Source organism: Cornus florida, unplaced genomic scaffold (assembly GCF_030987335.1).
Source record: "Cornus florida cultivar Cherokee Brave unplaced genomic scaffold, ASM3098733v1 CherokeeBrave_3.0.0_Hap2_Chr10, whole genome shotgun sequence".
NCBI classification, from domain to species: domain Eukaryota; kingdom Viridiplantae; phylum Streptophyta; class Magnoliopsida; order Cornales; family Cornaceae; genus Cornus; species Cornus florida.
The window spans coordinates 67,008,455-67,028,244 of NW_026775580.1; the positions used below are offsets into that span (position 1 = coordinate 67,008,455).

The following is a 19,790-nucleotide window of genomic DNA, read 5'->3' on the forward strand; positions in this document are numbered from 1 at the left end:
TTGTCATCTTCTAAGCTATGCCATTAGCATTGGTGGATGTACACTAAAGTAACATCCAAAGGGCATATGAACAATATTCACAATTTTTAGTTATTTTTGCAGTTTCTGGTAGACTTGGATTCTGTGTTCTTGTGCTTAGCATGTTGAGTCTATATGGCCCTTGGGCTTTTGTGGGTAGTGTTAGTTGGAAAATTTGGGCTTACCTATACATCCATGTTCTAATGCCACTTGCGATGAGCCCTTTGATTGTGGGTAGAATGGTTGTAGGGGCATCTGCCCATCCTAAGTCGCTGCAAAAAATTCAGAAGAATTGTACTTAGTTTGGATGATAAACTTTCTTTTATCGGATTGAAAAGCACCATAATTTGATTTGTTGAGAGGTTACATTGTCATACATATTGATGTGTTATGAAACCTCATTACATTGTCCATAAATTCTGCATGAGCAAAAGAATACATACTTGCACAATGACCATGACGTATTCCTGGCATGAAAAGCTTTCTGCACCTCAGCTAAATTCAGGTAGGAGCTGACATAGTTGTCGGTGCAGGGATCAAAGTTATTGATCTAATTATGCAATATCAAAATAAATTTTTTAGTGACCTTGAATGAAGGATATTTGGCACTTAGAAGATGAAATTTCCTTTCTTTTCTTTTCTTTTTGTAGGCAAATTCATAGTTGTCATGAAAAGTAAATGTCTCTAAAGCAAGGACTTACAAAACCAGTGGAAGCAGTCTTTGTTGAATTTGATTGACAAAGTGGGGCATAGATGTTGTAAACATTGATATTTCCAACCTCATCATTTGCCTGATCTTGATATTTGGTACAGGTGTCTGAAATGTCCCCAGTGAGAAAGTCACAGTACTTGTTTATTCCTGCATTGGCTTCATCAGAGTTCAAAGCATGTGTCCAGTAAAAGTCATACTGCCCTTTGTTGTTGGTATTATCATCCATCCAAGCATTCCCAATCTGCACCATCAATTGAAACATAAAAAAGAGTCCTAAACTCTTAGTCTTCTACTTCAGAGACTGGGAGGATAATTGATAATGGACTTACTGCAATGCCCTTTAGATTAATTTTTGTTTGGTTTGTGTTCTTGTTCCTTGACAGGATGGTGTAAGCAAGCTGAGGCACATAGTGACCGGCATAGCTCTCTCCGGTTATGAAGAAATCTCTGGTTTTGTATTGTGGGAACCTTTCAAGCCAGTTTAATAGAAATGTATGAGAGTCATCGGCAGTGCTCTTGTCGCCAGCGTTGTCATAGTCGTCAGATGTATTCGAATACGAAAACCCGACTCCGGCAGGGGATTCCAGGAATAGCACATTTGCCACTGTGAGTTTTCTGGAGGCTTTAGTCAAAAGTTTATCTTCATCCGATAATTTTTAGCATAGAATATGAGTTGGGTACTTACCATTGTTCCATGCATAGTCATTTCTGAAGAGTGTCTTTCCATCACTTTTGACTCTAAAGGGTCCCAATTCTTGCATTGCTCCATAGCCAAGCGATGAGCATCCTGGTCCTGTTGCAAACAAGTCATAAATTTAACAGATTAGTGAAGTAAATGTGCAATGGTTGTAGTGCAGCACAATAGTAACATTCTATTTAATACTTAATTCTCAAAAAATTAAGCCTTAAAACATATAATACAAAACACCTAAAGAGTGAATATACAGTTCGCATCACTAGCACTATTCTCGTAATGAAGCAATCAGGGAAAACAGTAAATATGGAGTTAGTTTGAGAAAATGATCTCCAATGTTAATTGTCTTCTATAGTATGTGGACACAATGATTGGTATTTAATGGTTCCAACTATTTGCTGGTCCACCTTCCATCAATTCATGGTCACCATAATTTCTCGTTTTCCTAACATGTTAATGCAAAGGTGCTCCCAACACAAAAATGATGTTTATGAATTCCTAAATTTGTTCAATGATTATGTGCGGGCACACACATATCATGCTGTTATCTTTTATTTTTATGGTGCTTTATAATAGAAAAGGATTGTGGCGTTGTATATTTGTATTACCTCCATTGAGCCATAGGACTAGAGGTTTGCTGGACGATTTCTGAGGTGACTCCACAAAGTAATAGAACAGTTCTCTTCCTGCTTTTGGATCCACAGTTACATAGCCTGCATACTGATCAAAATCCACTCCTCCAGGCTGCCCCGGCAGAGCATCAATCTTGTCAGCTGCCCTCAACCCATCTTGAGGTCCAATGTACACCGAAGAATAATGTTCATCTCCGACAGCTTGTTCAGTCCAAGATTGTGCAAGCGGAGGATTTTCTGATCTCCGGGACTTAATCAACTTGTTAAGGTTATCAATCTGGTTTGCAGCGCATGCAATAGGGAAAAAAAGGTGGTGGCAAGGAAGGAGCATTAGGAGCAGCCAAGTGAGCTGTGCCACTTTCATCCTCATGGTGGGAATTTGCTTGTAACTTTAGGAGTCCTGTAAGTGTCTATGACTATGGTATGCAAGTACATCATCACATATATATACAAGCAAGTGAAGGCACTTGGTGATAGGAATGTTATGGCGTGTAATAAATTTTTTTATGGTGGAATAGAGTAATTGCTTAGCTAAGGAACAGCTTGTAGAGTGATTGCCTAGAATCTCAAATGGCTGACTGTTGTTAATACGTCATTGTCTAAAAGGGTCAATTTTGGTCCCAAATTTGGTAGGTTATTATGACATCAGTGGTGAAGATCCCATTTAAATAGTAGGGCAATTGAGTAGCTATATATTCACTTAGTTGTTCTGCTCTATTTCTTTGGAATAGTTGACATGATTATTATTTAGTAGACATGTCAAATTGAAAACGACTTTCCTATTATTAGAATGTGATTACTACTTTCATTGGTTGGAATTTAAGTCTTCAAATTTCTTCATTCAACGTTATACCATACCATGTATCTAGTCGCGGCGGGAGGGGGGGCGGGGGGAGGGAGGGGGGATTTTTTGGTCCAAACGCTATTAATGGTACCTAAATATGGTTGTTAATTGTTATTTTATATTGTAAGATAAAGGCAGGGAAAATGATAATGATGATGAATTGTGATTTTGTATAGGAAAATTAAAAGATGTCCGTCCAAAATTTTAAAAACTTCCTATTTATGGCCAACTATCTATGGTTAGTAAAGGTTATTTGCAAACGAAATTACTTGTGGTCCATTCAGATATTAATAAATCATTAAAGTCTTGCTATCTATGGTGCATGTGAGATCTGGATGGTGGATTGTGGGGTGCTCTAAGAGGTCTGGCACTACCATAATCTTGCTTTTAGAAAATCAAATCTAGTTAAAAAAAAAGATTAATTATTATTATAATCCTTGCTACAACATATAACTATTCTATTTATATACATTATTTGTCAGAGGCCGTAGCACCAAAGCAGACACATGGTTTGTGGGGCCCACCATCCACAAGAGAAGATGTTGTTCGAGTCGGATATATAGGGATGGCAACGGGGTGGAGTTGGGTGGAGTTGGCTAAACCCTACTCCGCCCCATTAAAAAATCCGTCATACCAACTCCGCTCCAATTCCGGGACGGGTTTATAATTGGTATACCATCCTCGCCCCTACTCCAGTAGACAAAATACCGATTCCGCCCTACATACTCCGTTTAATTGCGATAAAGTTGAAACTGTTGAATTAATTCCTGGACTTGGGATAGAATACTAAGATCTTGAATCCTTGATTGATTTTTGAAGATTGAATCACGTGCACAATTGTGGAATTTTAGTAAGTAGTGATTCTAGTGAATATTTAGTCAAAATATATTAATGGATACTTAACTTAAATATATACTTTATATGTACATATATAATTGAGGTCGGGTCGGGGCGGGGGTGGGGTGGGGGCATCACTAAATCCGCCCCAAACCCTCTTCGGGTTTTCAATTCTTTTACCATATCCGCCCCAAACCCATTTATGGAGCTACCAAATCCGCCCATTAGGAGCGGAGTGGGGTGGAAACCCAGCGGGTTGGAGGAAATTGCCGTCCCTACGGATATACCACATCATTGAAAATCTTGGACTGATTGATTGATAAAGAGGCCTGAAAGGGAACAGAAATGGTCTAGAACACCTTTGAGGACTTGAACAGAACAAAGAGAACCATAACAGAACAAAAGTAGATCATCAGCAATGATTAGGCGAGACACAGAGACTTTCTTACACCTCCAATGGAATCTAAAATTGGGATTAGCAGAGATATGATTATGAACAACGGAGGAGAAGACTTGCATGACAATCACAAAAAGGAAAGGGAAAAGGGGATCCCCTTGCCTTAGACCTTTAGTATTGTGAATGTGCTTATGAACTATTATAATGTATGGTGAATGTGATATCCGACAAACTATTTTGTTATCTAAGAAAGCTTCTACAATGCTGTCTTTTTGATGTTGCTGCATCTTTGCCGCCTTCCAATCTGAGACTTGTGGCGTGTCTGGCTTCGTACATTAGATTCAAAGACCGTTGTATAGGGTTGTTATGGAACTGGAGTTAATGAATTCCATGGATGCATTTCTGTTCAAGAGGCAAAAATAATTTGTCGATGCTGTGTCTGTTGCTGTGTTGTCTGATAAAGTTACACACTGGTAGGCTTAGGTAGGTGTGGTTTAAAATGTAGAAGCAATGTAGTTGAGCTGGTGATGACACGTTTCAGAAAATCGGTTCCACTTTCTTCTCTAGATATTGATAAAATCACTTTCAGGGAGAAAAGTGTAATTCTTTGGAAGGTTTAAGGGGTGGTAGATTTTAATGATTTTTCTTTACGTTTCTCTTTGACTTGTTTTTCGTGGGTATCATTTCTTTCTGCATTAATAATAAGAAAATATCAGTTTTGGAGATTCTGTTAAAGTAGGTTCAATGGGGGTGGTTGAATCCAGTGATTTTATGTTTTTGAGTTGTTCGGATCTATTGAAACTGGCTAGCTCTTTGGTGAGAAGTTCAATGCCATTTTGGTTTTAAATCCTAGCCTCATCTGAATTTGGTTAACAGGCTACATGGGTGAGGTGACCTTGATATTGGTAACAGAAAGAATGACACGGAGCATTCTTTTGTATTGTTTTATATGGTGTTGTATAGTGGAAGGTTGAGGGTTCAAGTTTTCGTAACAGCGAGTGTGTGTTATTTGTTAGAAAAAATGAAAAATAAACTTAAGTTTAATAGAATTCCTCTTATCAGCATGATTATGTGCTATTCTTTATTTGGTTTTGCCTGTTCTGTATATAGAGAACTTCATAATCAACTTAATTGCCTTGCCTTTAGTGAAGGAATCTCACTGTTTGTTTTCCCTGGATGATCAAGTTTTGTTGTGCATTAATTTACATGCTTAACTTTTGTTTAAGAGAGTTTGTCCTTCTCTTTTATGGCCAGTATAGCATTTAAAAAACTCCATCCAGAACAACACAACAGGCTCAGGTTAGATGCCTTATTTTCATTTACATAATTTCATCTTTTCTAGGACTTCACAGGGCATTACATAGAGAGAAGTATTAACCTGCTGAATCAGGTTAAGAAAATTTATTCAATTTGATGGAGGAAGTTTTCCCTGAAGGAAAGATGAGATCAATGCCAGTGCTCGTTCTGGTTGGTAGCTTGGAACTTCATGCCCTGCACCTCTTACTGTGGCTAAGGCCAGTCCCTGATATTCAACCACGAACCCGCCAACCTGCCATTGTCACAATATGCATACATCTTAAAAACATTTAGCTTGCAGCTGCAATGGGTGCATACAACCCTAATATATTACCTCGTTGTCATAATACCATGGCCGGTAATCCGTGGTCACAGGAAGCTTCAAGCTGTTTACTGCATACCTAGTGGCGGTTACTGGACACCGACCGTCAATGTCACCACTGCAAAAATTCAGTTAAAATAATATTTCAGTTTTAACAAAGAGATAGGGAGTTTGACCAGCTAGGTAGTGTAAGTTCAGGCATAATTTAATGTTGCCATCTTCCAAGCTATATCATTTGTTTTGTAAGATGTAAATTAAAGTAACATCGATCCAAAGGGAAACCATTTGTAGTTATTTTTACAGTTTCTGGTAGATTTGCATTCTGTATTCTTGTGCTTAGCACATTGAGTCGATATGGCCCTTGGGTTTAGTGGGTAGTTTGAGTTGAAAAAATTGGGGCTTACCTATATAACCATATTCTAGTGCCACTTGCTATGAGCTGCTTGATTGTGGGTAGAATGGTTGTAGGGGCGTCTGCCCATCCTAAGTCGCTGCACAAAATTCAGAAGGAATTGTAATCAGTTTGGATGATAAACCTTCTTCTATCAGATTGAAAAGCACACAAACTTGATTTGTCGAAAAGTTCAATTGACATGTTGATGTGTTATAAAACCTCATTACATTGTTCATAAATTCTGCATGAGCAAAAGAATACATACTTGCAAGCTGACCATGACGTATTCCTGGCATGAAAAGCTTTCTGCACCTCAGCTAAATTCAGGTAGGAGTTGACATAGTTGTCGGTGCAGGGATCAAAGTTATTGATCTAATTATGCAACATCAAAATCAAATTTTGAGTGATTTTGAATGAAGGATATTTAGCATTTAGAAGATGAAATTGCCTTTCTTTTCTTTTCTTTCCTTTTTTTGTAGTCAAATTCATAGTTGTCATGAAAATGTCACTAAAGTAAGGACTTACAAAACCAGTGGAAGCAGTCTTCATTGCATTTGATTGGCAAAGTGGGGCATAGATGTTGTAAACATCAATGTTTCCAAGCTCATCATATGCCTGATCTTGATATTTGGTACAAGTGTCTGAAGGACCAGTGAGAAAGTCACAGTACTTGTTTATTCCTGCATTGGCTTCATCAGAGTTCAAACCATGTGTCCAGTAAAAGTCAAACTGCCCCTTGTTGTTGGTATTATCATCGAGCCAAGCATTCCCAATCTGCACCATCAATGGAAACATAAAGAAGAGTCCTAAACTGTGTCTTCTACTTCAGAGAATGGGATGTTTACTTGTACATAAATGTGGCAAAGGATAATTGATAATGGACTTACTGCAATGCCCTTTAGATTAATTTTTGTTTGGTTTGTGTTCTTGTTCCTTGACAGGATGGTGTAAGCAAGCTGAGGCACATAGTGACCAGCATAGCTCTCTCCGGTTATGAAGAAATCTCTGGTTTTGTATTTGGGGAACCTCTCAAGCCAGTTTAGTAGAAATGTATACGAGTCGTTGGCGGTGCTCTTATCACCAGCATTGTCATAGTCAGAGGATGTATTTGAATATGAAAACCCGACTCCAGCAGGGGATTCCAGGAATAGCACATTTGCCACTGTAAGTTTTCTGGAGGCCTTAGTCCAAAGTCTATCTTGATTAGTTAGTTTTTAACATAGAGAATATGAGTTCAGTATTTACCATTGTTCCATGCATAGTCGTTTCTGAAGAGTGTCTTTCCATCACTTTTGACTCTGAAGGGTCCCAATTCTTCCATTGCTCCATAGCCAAGTGATGAGCATCCTGGTCCTGTTGCAAACATATCATACAAATTAACAGATTAATGAAGTAACTATGCAATGGTTGTGGTGTTGTACAATGGTAACATTCAATTAGTACTTCATTCTAAAGAAATTAAGTGTATAATATGAAACATCTAAAGAGTGAATATACAGTGACCATCACTAGAAATATTCTCATAACGAAGCAATCAGGAAAAACAGTTAATGTTGGAATTTGTTTGGAAACCCCTTTTCCAATGTGGACACAATGATTGGTATCTAATGGTTCCAACTATTTGTTGGTCCACCTTCCATCAATTAATGGTTGCCATATTTTTGTGCTTTTACCATCGGCCACAGAATTCCACCAAGTAACTCCAAATCAGGGATTTAGTGTTTACCAATCAATGGTTTTTTTATTTTTCATTTTTTTTTTAATGTTGCGTTTAGAAACATTGAATTGATACTTAAGAATTGGAATTGAAATCAAATTATTTTAAAATTTGAACTAATACAGTCCACAATTCACTTTTGAACTGTGAATTCCATGCTGCTAAACGCATTAATATATGTTAAAATTTTCCATCATAATTGTGGTATGCACACAGGTTAAGAGAATGGGTTAGATGATTATGTGTTTGGTGCTCTGAATTAACTCAATGATTTAAGTTAGAAAATATTACAAGTTAATAAACAAAAAAAAATTAAAAAATAAAATCTATAATATCCACTTCTTAAGTTCTTCTAGTGACATTATATGTTGGCTTGAAGCATATTGTGGAATTCACACTAGTTGAACAGTCTGAGAAACTATAGACCATGGACTTAACCCCCATCAAGTTCTTCTAATGATATTTATAAATTCCTTAATTTATGTTCAATGAAAATGCTCACGCACACACACATATCATGCTGTTATCTTTAATTTTTATGGTGCTTTATAATAGAAAAAGATCATGGCATTGTATTACCTCCATTGAGCCATAGGACTAAAGGTTTGCTGGAAGATTTCTGTGGTGACTCCACAAAGTAATAGAACAGTTCTCTTCCTGCTTTTGGATCCACAGTTACATAGCCTCCATACTGATCAAAGTCCACTCCTTCTGGCTGCCCCGGTAGAGCTCTAATCTTGTCAGCTTTCCTCAATCCATCTTGAGGTCCAATGTACACCGGAGAATAATGTTCATCTCCGACAGCTAGTTCAGCCCAAGATTGTGCAACCGGAGGACTTTTTGATCTCCGGGACTTAATCAACTTGTTAAGGTTATCAATCTGGTTTGCAGTACATACAATAGGGAAAAAAAAGTGGTGGCAAGGAAGGAGCATTAGGAGCAGCCAAGTGAGCTGTGCCACTTTCATTCTCATGGTGGGAATTTGCTTTTAACTTTAGGAGTCCCGTAAGTGTCTTTGGTATGTAACTATGTATCATCACATATATATACAATCAAAGTGAATGCACTTGGGGATATGAATGTTATGGCATGATTGCCTAGAATCTCAAATGGCTGTCTGTTGTTAATATATTATTCTATAAAAGCATAAATTTTGATCCTGAATTTGGAAGGTTATTGCAAAATCAGTGGGGAAGATCCCATTTAAATAGTATATTCATTTAGGTGTTCTGATCTGTTTCTATAGAACAGTCGAAATGTTTATTTGGTAGACATATCAAATAGATAACTACTTTCCTTGTTATTAAAGTGTGATTACTACTTTCATTGGTTAGAATTTAAGCCTGCAAATTTCTTCATTCAACCCAATGCTGCGCTATATTATACTATGTATCTAGTCCGGGTGCAGGGAGGGGGGCCTTTTTTGGGGTCAAAACTCTATTAATGGTACCTAAATATAGTTATTAATTGTGATTTTGTATGGGAAAATTAAAGTTGGCTCTTCAATTATTTATTTATTTATTTATTATTATTTTTATTTTTATTTATGGCTACCTATATATGGTCAAAATTAGAGTTTATTTGCAAATGAAATTACTTGTGGAGTGTGGTCCATTCAAATTCTAATAAATCATATGAGTTTTGCTATATATGGTGCATATAGGGAATTGTAAATTATTGAGTGTTTTAGGGCAAGCAGTATAGTGCCATTTGACCAGCGTGGTCTAAGGTCAAGCAGTATAGGGGTCATTCGGCCAGCAATATGCCCGTATTGGACTGGCAAAACGTGGCCCTCACGTGGCCGATAGCGAAAAGTGAAAACACTTGTTATACGGATAGGGCTTGGCTATTGAAAATGGGCCCACTGCTTACTTGGTGGGGGTTCAAAAAATGTATCCATCTTTGTTTTTTCAGGATGGCAAATGGGCGGGGTAGGTCAGATTAAAAATGGATGGGTCAAGATTCAGACGGGTTGAATATGAATGGGCAGGGTTAACCTGTTATGACCCGTGAATCCATTAATTATTATTTTTTATTTTTAAATTTTTTTTAATTATTTTTAAAATTTTTAATTATTAAAATTTTTCATTTATTTTTAAAATCTTTTTAATTATTTTTTACATTATATATGGTTATCAACAGACAAAATGAGCTCTGGTTCTATGCTCAGTGATGATACTATTAGGATAAGGCCCACTAGTAACATGGTTACATATATAGGATGAAAGATGAAACCAATGTGCATAGTACTATAAAAAATGTCCACCGGTACCTAGAGAAAATTGCACTACATAGGCGTTATCCATTGGACTTTGACTGCGACATATACTAATGAAACTGTCTATCTAATTAAACTGAAAACTTTAGACATAATGTTATTTCAAAATTGGGTTGCTGAAAACAAGTCCATATAGCAGATTTATTATTATATGGAAGACTTCTGCAAAAATCTCTACTAAATTGCGTCGCTAAAAACAAGTCTATATAACATTATTTACTGTATGAAAAATTTTACAGAAAGCTTGAGCGAAAGTTTTTTGTAAAAATCTCTATTTATATCACGTCAGGATATGAAAAATGTGAAACAGGGACAATGTAACATTGTCTATGCCTCCTTGCATGATCATAGTGTTATACAGACAAGTTTGGTTATTTGATATGCTAGAAAAATTATTTGACACATCGGAAATGTAGAAAAATTGTGAAATAGTAGTAATACTGTGCCTTAGGATCTCCTCATAAAAGAAGTACGTGCTTCTCAATTAGTGTTGATTTTGCAAATGAATTTCTAATCTTTAGTATGCATGGACACCCCATTTGAAATTTTAATTTATCCAATGTCTTGCCTGTGGTTTCAAATTAGTTGATAGCATAATTGTTTAAATATATATATATATATTTTTAAAAAAACAATTCTATTTTGGCCAACTAAACAATGTGAAAAAGAAGATGACGAATAAGTATAACAACTTTATTTCTATTTTTGTTTTTAATTTTATTTTATTTTATCTGTAAAATATAGCAGCTTTAGTTATAGCCTAAAGTACCCACATTTTTAGCGTGGTCAGAAAAGTAAGTAAAATTATAACTTCTTATTTATTTATTTATTTTTTTTAAATTTTAAATTACAATTCCTTCCTTGTCCGGTAAAAATCCAAATAGGTGTAACCATATAATTCTGGCAAAAAGTCAATAGTAGGATAACATATGATTGATTATCACTAACATTTTGTACAACTATCCTGTATGACACTGTCTCTACCACAAGACTATATAAAAATAAGACGATTGATAAAAAGATAAAATATAGAATCTGCATAGCCTAGGTCACAATAAATTTTTTTCATAAGGTTTTAATTTTTTTTTTTTAATTTTAATTTTAATTTTTAAAAATTGTTTTTAATTTTTAAATTTTTTTTTAATTATTTTTTTTTAGAAAAAATTTCTAGAGAGAGAAACTTAGAGAGAGGGGATTGATGAGAGACAAATTTAGAGAGAGAAGATGGTGAGTAAGAAAATTTTAGAGAGAGAAATGAGTTAAGTGCAATATATAATAGATGTGTGTTATGTTTTTATTATGTGATGGGTGAAATATGGGTTGAATATGATTAACCTATTTTAACCCACCTTGACCCTTAAATTAAGTAATTAAAAATTACCCAACCCATCTTGACCCTCAATTAAATATGGTTCACCCATAACCATTAAAAAACAGGCGAATATGGGCGGGTTGATGGTTTCTGACCAATTTTGTCACCCCTAGTTTTTTTTGTTATTTTTTTGGTTTCTTTCCAATTTCCTTCTTTCATTATTATTATTATTATTTTTTGGCTTTATTTGACTTTCTTTCCTTCACTGTTTCCTTTTTTAAAATAAAAAAAATCTTATAATTTTGTTATTATTATAATTTTTTGGTAAAATAGCTGTGGAAGAAAACACAAATAAATAATTAAATAAATATATATTTTAAAATTTAAAAATAAAAATTAAAAGTGGCTAGCCCAATCAAAAAGAATGTTAACACTTGATAGTTTTCTTTATGAGCAATGATACTTGCATCGATTTTTGTACCGAATGTTTTTTAATGGTTATTTATGCATAGTACATGTAAGTGGAGGCTCCCACTTATTTATTTATGCGATTTATTGTAAAGAATTGTCAAATCTATTTCTTTTAATCGATTTATTTATGCATAAATAAATAAGTGGGGCCCTCTATTTATATGTACTATGCATAAATAACCAATCAGAAACATTCGGTGCAACAAATCGGTGCAAGTATCATTACTCTTTATTTATTGGAGAAATTATTAGATGATCATAGAGACTCACATTAACACTTGGTGGTTTACTCTAAACAAAATTAGTATTCACCTTGGGGAAATTGAAGATGCTCTATTAACACACCATCTTGAAATTGAAGATGCTCCATTTACAAACCATCATGAACTTGCCACGCTACTCCACCTTCACCGATTCTTAACTGATTGCGCCATCGGGACACTGTCAGGTCCTCCGCTGGTATTGACAACACCAGCCTTTTAGATTGCGTTCTGGCCGTTGATGAGCTCACATGTACGAACAACTGTGATTAATCTGATGATAAAAAGAGAAAGAAAATGTGGGGAAATGATTTTTTTTTTTTTTTTTTTTTTTTTTTTGATTTGAAATTGCATTAATGTAAACCATTTTATGAGTCATTGGGTCCAAGTTGAGCCATCCCGATCTTCATCATTAATCTTTCAAAGAGCAAAGGTAGGCATTTACCAAATGAATAGGCTCATGGAAGAGGAAGAAATAATTTTGAGAGGTGAAAATGTGAGTCCACTCAATCGGGAAAAAAAAAATGTAGAATTTGTTAAATAAGTATTCATATTGTATGTTAGACCCCCAACCCCCCCAAAAAATTGTAGGCAAAAGTGCAAACAACCTCCCTGAACTATCACAAATCGGCATTTTACCCCCTGGACTACAAAAATGAATAAATTAGTACCACAACTATCTAAATCCGTGCAAGTTAACCCCTGAAGCTTAATTCCGACCACTTTCCGGCCCATAAGTGTAGTCCTTTTCTTTTAATTCCAAATTTGTCCTGGAATACTCATTAATATTATTATTTATTTATTCATTTTCATTTTTACAATGAAGTCAACTGGAAGTGCAGCACGGTTACCTGTCCTTTTCATTTGCCCCAATTACTCAACACCCAAACTTCTACTTTTCGATCTCCGAATCAATTGAGTTGATTTCTAATCCATATTCTTCAAGCTTTATGTGTAAAACTAAAATGGCAGTTGATTTACACATAAAATGATAGTTGATGCAACTGAGTTGAAGATTATTGATGATATGAGATGGAAACATTACTGATGATCTTTCCCTCTACTTCATTTCATCCAAAAGTGTTGTCCATCAAGCTCGAACGATTTCTCGTCGCCTTAAGCCTCTGATGCCAGTGTTGGTTCAATTAAGGAATGCAAGAAAGAAAAAGTAAATGAAGAACCCAATTACTCCGTATAATAGAACAAATCAAAAGGGAGGATTGCAGAAGGTAATAACAAATAGCAATCAAAAAGCACAAGAAAAGGAAAGAAAAAGCAAAGAAGAATGGATGGTTATAGAAGTGTTGTCCATCAAGCTCGAAAGATTTGTCATCGCTATAAGTCTCTGATGACCAGTGTTGGTTCAACCAAGGAATGCAAGAAAGAAAAAGTAAATGAAGAACCCAATTACTATGTATAATAGAACAAATCAAAAGGGAGGATTGCAGAGGGTAATAACAAATATCAATCAAAAAGCACAGGAAAATGAAAGAAAAAGCAAAGAAGAATGGATGGTTATAGAAGGAGAGAGAGATTTTAGAGTGAGAGAGATGTTGTGGGTTGTTCATCATCAAAGGAAAGTGAATTCGTGTATGGGGGGAACATTTTTGATTTGGTTTCTTCTGATGTTGGGTACCCCTAAAATCTCCCACTCTTCCAAACAACATCTCTTCACTGATATGCTCAATTTTCGGCCACCATTGTCGTTGAAGACGATCCAGAGGGGCTCCGTCTGGATCACGGTGTAATGTTTCAAATATATATATATATATATATATATATATATATATATATATATATATATATTGTTAGTTAAAGGGAAAAAAAAAAGATATTTAAAAAAAAAAAAAACAAATTGGTGGGGCCCACAATTGTTTTAAGTGGTCATGAGACCATCTTTGGTCTCTGTTTCTTTATTCTCTCATCTCTCCCGGTGCCTGCTTCGCTCTGGTTTCTTTTTTTTTTTCTTTTTTTTTTCTTTTTTTCTTTTTTTTGTTTTTTCATTTCAAAACTTAAATCCTTGATTCCTCTCTCAATTCTTGGTATTTTGAAGTGCCGTTTGCGGCAAATTGAAGCTTACGGCGAGGCCTACAAGCTGATAGGAGCAATTCCTTGGTTGATGTACCATAGGAAATTCGAAAATCCTAGGGTTTGAGGTGGAATTTGAGGGTTTTGCAAATAATTGAGGTAGGGGTTCCTAATTCACTTTTTCTTGCTCTTTTGTGAATCATCTTATTTGATTTGTTGTCAAGCTTGTTAAATTGTGTTAGTTTTTCCTTAAAATGATCAAATTGTTGTAATGAGATATGTGTCTATGTGTTTTAATTGGTGTTACATGAAATATATGCTTATATGAATTTAATTCCATGTCTTACTTGCTTACCATGCTAGAATTTTGTTAAAGAAAGTATGTTATGTTTTTTTGAAACTTCTTGTGAAGCATGCTAAGTAATTAAATCTTAAAATTGGCGTGTGATGATAAATGTTGCTATGGCTAAAAAGGCATGAAGCATCTATGTACTTCATTGGGAAAGAGATAGGAACATGAATTTGACAAAAAAATAAATAGAAATAAATACATATATATTTTTGGGAAAGAATTTTGAAAAGAATTTTATGAAAAACCCGGCTGCCTAGGAGTTGCCTAGGGACCGCAGCGTTAGTGAGGTTTAGAGGGGATTAGGGAGACCGCTTTAGTGTGGTTGAGTTACCTAGGCCCCAAATGACGCCATGGAGTTGCCATCGGTCAGGAACAGTGGCCAATCCTCCTCTCGTGCCTCCATGGAGTAGCCATGGGACGGGTTCACTAATGGTTTGGAAATGATAATGGAAATGGTTTTGGAAAAATGGGGAGTGACATTGCATGGCACGGCATTTCAATGCATGGCATATTTATTTGTGCTATTGGATTAATGATGTGGTATCATAGTTATACTTTTACTCCCGGCATGGTATGATCCCAATTTCCTTATTCCTATTCATTGTGTGGATTCACGGGGTCTCAAGAGGTGTGCCTTAGGCACTACCTACTGAATAATTTTGCTCACACCTATTATTTAACATTTTTCAGGGCTCGAAAAAGAAGTGGCAGATGACAATCCCCCGCAAGCTTGAAGAAGATTAGGAGTTGTATTTTATTATCTTTTGTATCTTAGCCCATTTTTTTTTTATATTGTCTCAAACTATGTAAAAGAGTATTTATTTTTATAAGTCATGGCCCTGTAATATAACTAAGATACTTGATTATTTTTGTTGTAAATTGAGATCATGTAAATGCGTAAGTTGAAGGGGATGACGATGATGGGCTAATTTTGGAAGGTTGTTGATGTTGTGGTATTGGGGAATGCATTATATTTCTTTTGTATTGAATGTTGGGGCAGGTTGGATAGGTCTTGAAAGGCCATTGTTTTTTTTTTTTTTTTTTTTTTTTTTTTTTTTTTTTTTTTTTTTCATTTGAACAGGTTGTTATAGGACCATTTTTAGCGGAAGTCATGCCGAAATTTTTTTAATTTTTTATTTATTTATTATTTTCGGTATTTAGTTTAGGGTCGTCACAAATTTGGTATCAGAGCCTTGGTTCGAAAACCATTAGGACGACGGGTAAAGGCCTACCTAGGGTTGTTTGGGAAGTCATTTGTATTGTTAATTGCTTAATTGCAAAAATGTTGCTACGTGAAAAGGCATGCTTAACTGTTTACTTGTTTACGTGTTTATGTGCTTATATGCTTATATTAATGTGTTTATTGCATAGTCTTGCATGCTAAGTGTTAGTATAACATCTTTTTATGTTGAGTTGTTCACGGTTGGACCTTAGTGTTATTGTTATTGAACCGTTTTTTTTGTTTTATAGAACGATGTCACAGTGTGAGGAATCAAGGGAAGTTGGCTGTGATGACCCGAATTTTTGAGATTTTAATTTATTATTTTATGGTTTTTAGACTATTAAAATTAAGAAATAAGGAAATTTTTTTTGTCCGTGAGGTTCACTAAAGAGATATTAATGGGTTTTGAATTTTTATTTAATTTTGTTATATTATATATATATATATATACATATATGTTATATGGAGGTATATTATATATATATATATATATATATATATATATATATATATAGTAGGCTGGGAAATGGAAAGTGGGAAAAGAAAGGCAAAAGTTATTTTGGCGGGCCCCATTTGATTTGGTTTGTTTCATTATATATATATATATGTTTATGTTGTGTATAGATGGAGAAGGAAGCAAACTGGGTCGGCCGAATTGGAAAGAGAAAAAGAAAGAAAAGAAAAAAGGAAGAAAAAATAATGATGCGGTGGGGCCCACGAAATTAATTTTTTGTGGCCATAAGTTCTTTGAACTTGGTTCTTCACGTGGGGGTTCTTGAAATGAGTGTTTTGGCAGACCAACTTTTTGACTTCGGCAATTTTCTTTTGACTTTAAATTGTGCACGTCGAATATTTAGATAGAGAGAGATATGGTCTGGTTTGTGGAGGAAATGAGAAGATAAGAAGAAAAGGTGGGTAGCGTGGTCCACTGAAGTAATAATTATGTTTGATATTTTGATTGTGAAGTCGGTGCATTTTCCTATATATGTATCTGTCTTGTGACTTGGGTAAGCAGTATAGAAAGAGAGAGTGAGCCGAGAGCGTAGAATTGCAGAGAGTGAGTTTTGAGGAAAAACAGAGGAGCTGAGAGTCTATAGAGGTGGTCTTGGAGCTTGAAGCTTTGATGATCAGCGGGGGATAATTCTTTTTCAGTGTAGGGTTCTCTATACCTTGAATAGCATGGGAAGGTTTTGTTTCAAATGATTTTATTAACTGTTTTCATGAAATGCATATGTATTTTGTTTATACTCACCTGTATATGTTTATTTTGTGAAGTTGTTTTGTTAAACCTCCATGAAATTCTTGTTATGGTTTTTCCTACTGGGACTTTTTGTCTCACCACCCTCCAGTTTCAGGTACCGAAGATGGACGAGGATCGTAGATACGGGCTTAGGATGAAGAGTTGGCATTGCGAGTTTTGTTTTTATTATTTGGAGAATTTTTTTTGTATTTTTTGAGGAATCTGACTTTGTATAAAAGAGGATATATATATATATATTTTATGATCCTGGGTGTATTTTGATGTACTTGAACTTGTATAAATCGAGGATTTTGTTAGAAAATCCGGGGCGTGACAAAATGGTATTAGAGCTTGTACCCAGTCGGAAGTGTGAATATAGTGATGATGTAGATGGGTGTGAGTGGGTGAGTGTGTAGCACTGGTGAGCTACCACTCGTAACTGGGTGTGTGTGGGCGGATGACGTTCACTGGCAGTTATTGGGATGGTTGGTTAGTGTGGTTGGGCAGGTAGCCCAGATTTGTTATTGTTTGTTTTTTTAGTGGGTGGGCGAGTAACGCATCGACTAGCTACCACAACGGTTATGGAGTGTGTGGGAGGGTTACTAGCACTGTCAGCTACCACAACGTCCTACATATCACTGTATCTCACATCGCCTAGGGTAAGGATTTGTGGATTTGGTTTTGTGATTATTGGTATTTTTGGTTATGCAAAGACTGTTGGATCTGAATTTTGAGGACAAAATTCTTTTTAAGTGATGGAGATTGTGATGACCTGAATTTTTGAGATTTTAATTTAATTATTTTATGGTTTTTAAACTATCTAAATTAAGAAATAAGGAATTTTTTTTGTCTATGAGGTTCACTAAAGAGATATTAATGGGTTTTGAATTTTTATTTAATTTTGTTATATTATATATATATATATATATATATATATAGTAGGCTGGGAAATGGAAAGTGGGAAAAGAAAGGCAAAAGTTATTTTGGCGGGCCCCATTTGATTTGGTTTGTTTCATTATATATATATATATGTTTATGTTGTGTATAGATGGAGAAGGAAGCGAAGTGGGTTGGCCGAATTGGAAAGAGAAAAAGAAAGAAAAGAAAAAGGAAGAAAAAATAATGATGCGGTGGGGCCCACGAAATTAATTTTTTGTGGCCATAAGTTCTTTGAACTTGGTTCTTCACGTGGGGGTTGGCTTGAAATGAGTGTTTTGGCAGACCAACTTTTTGACTTCGGCAATTTTCTTTTGACTTTAAATTGTGCACGTCGAATATTTAGATAGAGAGAGATATGGTCTGATTTGTGGAGGAAATGAGAAGATAAGAAGAAAAGGTGGGTAGCGGGGTCCACTGAAGTAATAATTATGTTTGATATTTTGATTGTGAAGTCGGTGCATTTTCCTATATATGTATCTGTCTTGTGACTTGGGTAAGTAGTATAGAAAGAGAGAGTGAGCTGAGAGCGTAGAATTGCAGAGAGTGAGTTTTGAGGAAAAACAGAGGAGCCGAGAGTCTGTAGAGGTGGTCTTAGAGCTTGAAGCTTTGATGATCAGCGGGGGATAATTCTTTTTCAGTGTAGGGTTCTCTATACCTTGAATGGTATGGGAGGTTTTGCTTCAAATGATTTTATTAACTGTTTTCATGAAATGCATATGTATTTTGTTTATACTCACCTGTATATGTTTATTTTGTGAAGTTGTTTTGTTAAACCTCTATGAAATTCTTATTATGGTTTTTCCTACTGGGACTTTTTATCTCACCACCCTCTAGTTTCAGGTACCGAAAGTGGACGGGGATCGTATATATAGGCTTAGGATGAAGAGTTGGCGTTGCGAGTTTTGTTTTTATTATTTGGAGAATTTTTTTGTATTTTTTGAGGAATCTGACTTTGTATAAAAAAGGGTATTTCTTTTTTTTATGATCCTGGGTGTATTTTGATGTATTTGGACTTGTATAAATCGAGGATTTTGTTAGAAAATCCGGGGCGTGACATTGGCCCTAGGCCAACAAGGGGTGATGTTGGCGAGAGCTCTAGCTCCAATCCAGTGGAGCCAGTTCATGAGGACACATTTCTTCGGGATTTGATTGCCCCAAGAGTTGTTCCTAGAAGGAGGGATAATGTGGAAGCACCCGTTGAAGAGGGTGAAAGTTCGGCGGAACTAGTATTGAATCGCTTATTGTAGAGGGCCTTGAGGGCCACCATTGCTACTCAGCCACAGTTGATACCGCAGCCGGTACCACAATCGGTAGTGCAAGTAGAGGAGACGCCAACACAGAAGCGTCTCAAGATTATTAAAAGGTTTTCTCAGTTGATGCCAGTGATATTTGAAGGCGGTGCAGATCCCATGGTTGTGGATGACTACATGGAGCAAGTTGAAACTCAATTGACTTCTATGGATGTGATGGTGGATCACTTGAAAATCATCCTAGCCACTTATAAGTTCACAAAGGATACCAAGTTTTGGTGAAAATTGATCACAAATCAATATAAGATTGAAGAGATTAGTTGGGATAGATTCAATGAGCTGTTCTATGAGAAGTATTTCCCTGACTCCAAGAGGTGGGAGTTAAAGAATCAGTTTATTGGCCTTATCCAAGGCAATATGTCGGTTACGGAGTACGAGAATAGGTTCATCTCACTCTCTCGCTTTGCTCCAGAGATGGTGAGTAATGAAGTTGATAAGGTTCGGAAGTTTATCTCCGGACTTGACTACAAGATGAGGCCGTTGTTAATAGCACAGGGCATCAAGGTTTATTCTGA

The 19,790-nt window shown here is 35.7% G+C and overlaps 2 protein-coding genes across 2 annotated transcripts; both read right to left on the reverse strand.

Annotated features, from left to right (window-relative positions):
• Positions 1–1,011: 1,011 nt before the first annotated feature.
• Positions 1,012–2,425, reverse strand: LOC132277755 (serine carboxypeptidase 1-like). The gene is made up of 3 exons (XM_059779604.1): positions 2,033–2,425; positions 1,416–1,523; positions 1,012–1,334 (listed from the first exon to the last, which is right to left on the reverse strand). The coding sequence occupies exons 1-3, from the start codon at positions 2,418–2,420 to the stop codon at positions 1,012–1,014; spliced, it is 819 nt and encodes a 272-aa protein (XP_059635587.1). The 5' UTR covers positions 2,421–2,425.
• A 2,989-nt stretch (positions 2,426–5,414) lies between these two features.
• Positions 5,415–8,836, reverse strand: LOC132277756 (serine carboxypeptidase 1-like). The gene is made up of 8 exons (XM_059779605.1): positions 8,443–8,836; positions 7,392–7,499; positions 7,034–7,308; positions 6,672–6,920; positions 6,412–6,518; positions 6,157–6,243; positions 5,765–5,870; positions 5,415–5,683 (listed from the first exon to the last, which is right to left on the reverse strand). The coding sequence occupies exons 1-8, from the start codon at positions 8,834–8,836 to the stop codon at positions 5,540–5,542; spliced, it is 1,470 nt and encodes a 489-aa protein (XP_059635588.1). The 3' UTR covers positions 5,415–5,539.
• Between the last annotated feature and the right edge of the window lie 10,954 nt (positions 8,837–19,790).

Coding starts and splice junctions, on each gene's coding strand:
- LOC132277755 (XM_059779604.1), bottom strand. CDS start 2,420: ATGAAAGTGGCACAGCTCACTTGGCTGCTCCTAATGCTCCTTCCTTGC. Junction 1,524..2,032: donor AGTCCTATGGCTCAATGGAG/GTAATACAAATA, acceptor TGTTTGCAACAG/GACCAGGATGCTCATCGCTT. Junction 1,335..1,415: donor TGACTATGCATGGAACAATG/GTAAGTACCCAA, acceptor GAAAACTCACAG/TGGCAAATGTGCTATTCCTG.
- LOC132277756 (XM_059779605.1), bottom strand. CDS start 8,836: ATGAGAATGAAAGTGGCACAGCTCACTTGGCTGCTCCTAATGCTCCTT. Junction 7,500..8,442: donor AGTCCTATGGCTCAATGGAG/GTAATACAATGC, acceptor TGTTTGCAACAG/GACCAGGATGCTCATCACTT. Junction 6,519..6,671: donor AGACTGCTTCCACTGGTTTT/GTAAGTCCTTAC, acceptor TTGCATAATTAG/ATCAATAACTTTGATCCCTG.